This window comes from Triticum aestivum, chromosome 7D (genome assembly GCF_018294505.1).
Source record: "Triticum aestivum cultivar Chinese Spring chromosome 7D, IWGSC CS RefSeq v2.1, whole genome shotgun sequence".
Classification (NCBI taxonomy): Eukaryota; Viridiplantae; Streptophyta; class Magnoliopsida; order Poales; family Poaceae; genus Triticum; species Triticum aestivum.
This window is the reverse complement of record NC_057814.1, coordinates 207,207,744-207,214,677: the sequence shown is the minus strand read 5'-3', so window position 1 is coordinate 207,214,677 and position 6,934 is coordinate 207,207,744. Positions and strand designations below refer to the sequence as shown.

General features: G+C 45.2%; 1 protein-coding gene across 4 annotated transcripts; it reads right to left on the bottom strand.

Moving 5' to 3' along the window:
* Positions 1-2,094: 2,094 nt before the first annotated feature.
* Positions 2,095-5,325, bottom strand: LOC123165268 (uncharacterized). Of its 4 annotated transcripts, none has more exons than XR_006482889.1 (5): positions 4,395-5,312; positions 4,206-4,312; positions 3,644-3,996; positions 3,216-3,335; positions 2,095-3,116 (listed from the first exon to the last, which is right to left on the bottom strand). XR_006482889.1 is itself a non-coding variant. In XM_044582898.1 (5 exons), exons 1-4 carry the CDS (start codon positions 4,317-4,319, stop codon positions 3,241-3,243), a joined length of 483 nt encoding a protein of 160 aa, XP_044438833.1. In that variant the 5' UTR covers positions 4,320-5,325; the 3' UTR covers positions 2,095-3,116; positions 3,216-3,240. The 4 variants fall into 4 exon arrangements, 1 of the variants encoding a protein (XP_044438833.1); XR_006482891.1 differs by having other exon boundaries at positions 2,095-2,562; positions 2,899-3,116; positions 4,206-5,307; XM_044582898.1 differs by having other exon boundaries at positions 3,644-3,788; positions 3,868-3,996; positions 4,206-5,325.
* Positions 5,326-6,934: the final 1,609 nt, after the last annotated feature.

The window sequence follows — 6,934 nt, the reverse complement described above, 5'->3', positions numbered from 1 at the left end:
GTGGTGGAGGGCCTGGATCCGGTGGCGAGGGTCCTGAATCCGGTGGTGGAGGTCCTGGTGGCGCGGGGAGCAAGGTCTGTCGGCGGCGCGGGAGGAGGAAGAGGGCCGCCGCGGGTGGGAGACGGGGTGGCGCCACAGATCTCACCGAGGGCGGGGCTCGCCGTCCTGCTTTTCCACCTCGGCCCGGCTGGTGGTTGAGGGACTGCGGCCGGCCGGGTGGACTTGGCTGCGCGTTGGTGCGCCGGGGGTGGTGGGGTGGTTCTGGTGGTGCGCCAGGGGGGTGGGTGGTGGTTGGGCGTCGGGGTGGTTGGTGGTGGTGGGCGCAGGGTAGTGGGGGTGGAGGCGCCGCCACGGGTGGGAGGTAGTCGGGGGAAGGAGAAGGTGGGGGTAGTGGGCTGGGCATTTTTTTGCGAGGCTCGCCGGGTCGGGTTCGTGGGTGTAGAGGTGTTAGCAGAATAAACCTAGTGTTAGCAGAATAAGGTCTTAAAAGGTGTTATTAGAATAGACCCACCGTTTAAAAGTAATTTTGAATAAGGTGAAACCCATTGTGTTGTTTTTTCGTGTCTAAAAAACAGAGTATTCGTACTGATCTATGTCTATGTTTGTACTGAGGTATTTTTCACAGAGTAGTTTTGAATGGTTCTGGAAAAAGAATACTTTGAACGGATGTCTTTATGATTTTGTACTTGCTCCCATCTTTTAAGAGTAATTTTAAAATACGGTGAGACTCATCGTGCTGTTTTTCTGTCCGAAAAAAGAGTATTCATACTGATCTATGTGTGTGTTTGTACTGAGGTATTTTTTAGAGTAATTTTGAATGGTTCGAGAAAAGAGTACTTGCACTGATGTTCGTATGGTTTTGTACTGAGCATGTTTTCACATACTAGACTTCACTCTTTTTTTGGGTATCATAGTCCCCGAACTTGCATGGTTTATATCATTGAACTGAATGATATTTTTTCAAAAGGAAATAATTTCGTGTGTTTTTTTTAACTCAATTTTCTTGCAAGATATTTTGGACTTCTCTTGTTTTGTGACTTGAACTTTTACCATTTGATTTTTCATTGGGTTTTATTTTGTTTGAGCTTTTTTCTCAAACTTATTTGGGACGTCGTGTTGAACTTACAACTTTTTTAATTGTGAACTTGCTGTGTGTTTGCAATGCCGATATTTAGGAGAGCAGGGAGAGGACAAAGGAAATAATTTCGTGTGTTTGTTTTTTTAACTCAATTTTTCTTGTAAGATGTTTTGGTCTTCTCTTGTTTTGCAACTTGAACTTTTACCATTTGAGTTTTCATTGGGTTTCATTTTGTTTGAGCTTTTTTCTCAAACTTATCTGGACGTCGTGTTGAACTTATAACTTTTTTAATTGTGAACTTGTTATGTTTTTGCAATGCCAATATTGAGGAGAGCAGGGCGAGCACAACGATAGAAGGAAGCTGCGTGTGGTGATCGTGGAAGCACTACAGGGCTGAGCCACAATGGTGGTTGATGGCAAGGCGGCACGACACGACACGACATGCAGCGGAGAGGCATGGCGACGGGTGGGCGACGCACTGACATGACATCGGAGATGCGCCTGCTGGACTGACCTCCTTGTCCCATCTGGACGTGACACCGGAGATGCGCCTGCTGGACTGACCTCCTTGTCCCATCTGGACGGATCAGTTGCAGAACTTGGACGTTTTCTTGGACATCAACGTCACACAATACCAAAACCTAACCATCTTTTATTTTTCAAACTTTATTTGTTTTTAATTCCTACTGATCAATATTTTTGATTCAAACCATTTTTTTATTCTTGCATGCACATTAAGCTGTCGTGTACCTATACCTTCTTTGAAGTAGCAATCATCTCATCATATATAGAAATTTTTTCACACATATAATACATGTACATGAATAACATATACATGGTCAGATCGGTACCTAGCAGCAATAGCAGTGGTTACCAACACACATACACATGAACCGATAACGAACTTGCACATGGCCTGACAAACAGAAAGCACATAAACTGACAAAAAAACATAGTACACATTAACGGATAATCCCCATGACTAATGGTAGAACTTTGATGTACCCAGGTTCAGCTATTTACCAAAAGTAGAACTTCTCAGTTTTATTAAATCGAACTGATGTTTAAATGTTCACCATTTTTGGCCTACAGATTAGAATACTGAGATCACCATATATGCTGAAGGTCCTGGCAGTACAGAGTTACAAACAAATTCTAAACACCATATATGCTGAAGGTCCCATCAGTACAGAGTTACAGAACAAATTATTTGTCCAATGACAACGTAAGAGTCACGACCAGCAATCACAAACAACAATAGCTCGACCGCGGGCATGTGTGTGCGGCAAGGGGAGGAGATACTCCGATGCTAGATGTGTAGAGACAACAAGCTCATCATGCGTAGAAGACGATGGACGACTCGCGTAGTAGGCCTTGAACTGCTCGCCTGATGGCTATGGATCATGCAAAATCCTGACCAAAAGATCACATTATTTTCACCAAACTAATCTCTTGAACTTGCTCCACGACAATCTTTGAACCTCCTACAAGAAAAGCCATTATTTTAATGTTCATACGAATACCTACAAGCAATGATCACAAACATTTACCGAACATTTCTTTTAAAGACTTATGCAAGAATAATTAGAACCATAAAAATAGGGTGAAACTATGGTAACTACATTATATATCATCTAGATTCTAGCAATAACCGTTTTGCATGATCATTGGCATTTGGAATAGCATCCAACAACAATTAGAGTTCTATAAGACCGCATCTGTACTTATTTTTGAAGATGTATTTGTACTGCCCAAAAGCATAAGCTGAAGCACAAAATAAACATCTAAATACATTTGTGCTCACAGGAATAATCACACACCTAGAGAGCATGTTATTTTCACATCTTCCCAACTACTCAATTAGCAAAGCAGCACATCTACACATTTTAATAGCAGGAGCAAAGAAACAGAGAGATTGATATGAGAGAGTGTCGTCGAAGCACGCTAAGGACTCCCATCAGCGCTCAACTTGGACGGCTGCCAGCAACCATGGTGGACGTGCCAGTGGTGGTGCGGCATGGCCAGAGCAGGCCGCTGGCTGATATTCCAACACATCATGTTAGCGCACCAGGGAAATAGCAAGTTTTCCATAAAAATGTTATCCATACTAGGTAAGACCAAAGCTACAGGACAATACCTTTTCTTCAGCTAGCTACTACATGCTACTGCTCCTCCAGCAATGTAACATCCCTGTATCCTCCTTGCGCGGGCAACCATTTGGGAGCAAGCGCTGCTACCGCTCGACACGTTGAACCACCTGTAGGAATCAAAGTGAACTGAAGGGATTCAAACACATCAATGGACACATGTACTACACAATAATTTGCACATAATCATCAAACTAATGTACTGAGTTGCAAACAATTATCAAATGCCAAGCTACTGTGTGTAAACTTCTTTTCTAAAATATATTTAAAAAATTCACACAATCTTCTATGGAACAGAGTGGAGCTTTTTTTGTAACATGTTATAAATGCTTGCTTAAACATATGTTGCACATCCTCACGTAATTGGACTAGAGATACATTTTGTTACGGGGGTTTGCATATGGATGAACTGACTAACCCGTTTTTCTTGTACTGAACCTTCTTTGTACTGACGCTTGTTTCCAGAAATTTAAGACGATGCAAATATTATCTACAATATGGACATCTAGTATAGTCTGAACTGAACTTTTGGAACTTTTTGCACCGAGGTAATGGCAGCAAACCTGTGACGAAGAATAGAACTCAGAAAGAAATGTTTTGGAGGTGGAATAAAACGTCAGAGATTGGGTGGACCGGCTACACCTCCTCCTCTGGACTGATTGCTCCAGCGAAGTGGAGCTGATGGAGGCGGAGATCACGAGCGGTGCCGGTGGTTGGACTGATCTCTTTCTCCCATTGCGACATGATTTTGTTTGTGGGATCTCTAATGTCCTGAATGCATTACATGAAAAGAGAACGGGTGAGGAGTCACCAAACACACACATCCAAAGTGCATGTCTGTCATTTAATGAGCAAAACTGCAAAAAAATGTGTAGCGTGGCTAGAGCATCGCAATCAAACTTGACAAAACTTCGAATGGAGTTAGCAATGGAGCATTTACTGAGCAGATCAATGGAGTTGGCTAGCGTATCGATACAAACCTGGATGTACGGGACCAGGGCCTCTATAGTCTGTAACGCCAACCCGCCCATCTCCCGCTGGAACCACGGCAAGGCAGCGAGCTTCCCCTCCCTTCCAACTACCCCACCTGACATGCCTTTCCCAGTAAATCAAGATATTGATGATGCAAGGGCGGCCGTCCAAGTAACACAAAATGGCCAGCAACTCACGTAGTTCAAGCTCCTCAGTTCAAGCAGTATGTGATGAGCGAGAAACGGGCTTGAAATGAAGGGGTCGACAGCACACTGTACAAAAGATAACGAGGACGGAGACGACCACACGCGGTGGAGGCCACGGTTCCCGCATGGGCTCTTCCGAGGCAGGGTTTCCGTACTGATGGGGCAGCACACACGTACTAACGCACGCGTACTGATGCACGAGCTGATGCAGCAGCACACACAGGGCTTGAAACAAAGAGTGTCATGCGGCAGCACACACGTACTGATGCACGCGGCAACACGAGATGGCCATGGAGCTAGGCGAACATGGCGGAGGCTAGTGGCAATTCAGAACGGGGAGGATGGCTGTTTTGCCGAATATTACGGCAGGGATTCGACTTGGACGGCGGGCAGCGCTCGATCTAGACTGAGAAGCAGGGTCGCTGCTGCTCGCGGAAGGAAGAGAAGGGGTTCGCCCGGGAAGGACCCCGGCGGTGGTCAGGGGAAGGAGCAGGAACACGGGCGGCGCGTGGCAGTTCAGGGAATGCGTTTGAGCCCGGCGGCGCTGCTGGGGTGCGGGGAGAACGGTCACTGCGTCCGACGGGACTCGTTGGGGCAGGAGCGGCTGGGGCATGGACCACGACGGCCGTGGGAAGTGGGAGGTGGTGGGGCGCGCGCCGCCGGCGGGAGCCATGGCGGCTGCGGAAGGTGGTGGTGGCGGGGTGCGCGCTTGCGGCGGGGGCCATGCCAGCTTTGAAAGGTGGGAGGTGGTGGTCGCTGCGGGCGCACCGACGGTGGAGGCTGCGGCGACTCTGGGTGGTGTTGGTGGCGGGACGCGTGCCGGCGGCGAGGGCCATGGCGGCTGTGGGATTGGGGATCGGGGGTGGGAGGTGGGGGTTGACCGGGATGTGGGCGAAGGGAACGAGTTTTTTTCTTTTTCCTCGCGGTCGTGTAATCGGGCCGTCGAGCCTAGATAGGGCGCCCGGGTAACAGAATATTACTAGTAACAGAATAGTCCAGCCATATATATAGAGAGAGAATATTTGTAAGTGTAAAAAAATAAAAACAAAAATGTGAACAAATAGAAGAAAAAAATAGTATCCTATGGGCTCCCACCTTCACTATAAGTGAGACATATTCAGATCCTAGTCGGTGCCTTAAGCGCCAGATCTAACTGTTTTTGCAACTCAGTACATCCCCTAGTTCGCTAGGATGTAAGGTCGCCAACCATTATCGCCCCCACTGTTTTTTGAGAACCTTATAGAGGTTCACCGGGTTTTTCTTGGTGCATCTTTTAAGCTTTTGGTTCTTCGGTTTTTAAATTCCTTTTTCATTTTATTTTTGGTTTTTCCTTTGTTTTTACTTTTTCTAATTCCAAACTCATGATTTTTTAAATTCTATGAACTTTTTAAAATTTTGTGAGCATTTTAAAAAAAATATGAGATTTTTTTAATTCAGTGAACCTTTTCAAATTCGTTAATCTTTTTAAGTTCTTGAACTTTTTAAAATTCATGATGTTTTTCCCCAATTTATGAACTTTTTAAATAAAATTAACGCTCAAACTCATGAAAAATATTCAAATATGTGATTTTTTTCAAATGAGTCAAAAATTTGAAATTCATAAACTTTTTTGAAACTCACAAACTTTTTCAAATACGTGGTTTTCTTTATTTTTCATGATATCTTAAAAAAATATCACAAATCTCTTTCTAATTCATAAGCTTTTCTCAAACCCATGAACATTTTTTTCCTGTCACCAAATTTTTATTAAATACTATCAAATACTCCCTTCGTTCCTAAATATTTGTCTTTCTAGAGATTTCAACAAGTGACTACATACGAAGCAAAATGAGTGAATCTACACTCTAAAATATGTCTATATACATCCGTATGTGATAGTCCATTTGAAATCTTTAAAAAAACAAATATTTAGGAACGGAGGGAGTAAAACGTTCGAGTTTTTTCTCCGTGGACCAAAAGATTTTTCAGAGAATGAGCGGGAAAAAAAAGCAATATGCAAACGACTGGTGTGCGAGCGAGGGAGTTGTGAGGGCAAGCGATGGACGCGGCGAGGCATGGGCTGGCGGCTGGCACGCCCCTGTGCACCGCAACAACAAACTGGCGCTTAACGCGCCGAATAGGAGGTCTCTGAGACATAACTGAATGTAGAGTCCTTGTCGGGGAAATGATCCTTTGAATCTCTCGCAAGTGCGATTAGAGCTACAACAGGTCCACCTGCCGGTAGGGGTTTTCAATCCATCAATATACCCACAAGTCCTGAGTGCCATTTCTTCCAGACTCGGCTGCACTAGTGGTCTGACAAAGTAGGCAAAGTAGTCAACACAGCACGATGCGCAGAGATACTCCTGCCACTTTTTCCACCTGTGAGATTCTAAAAAAAAAAACACTTTTTCCACCTGCGTTGCTCAGGAGCACGTGAATTGCCTCAAGTGTCTCCTCTCCACCAGCTGCATCCGTCGCCGTGTTTGTTGGCCTGGCCATGTCGGCTGGCTGGCTGCACAGCGGGGCGGTCGACGTGCGCTCGGATGCAC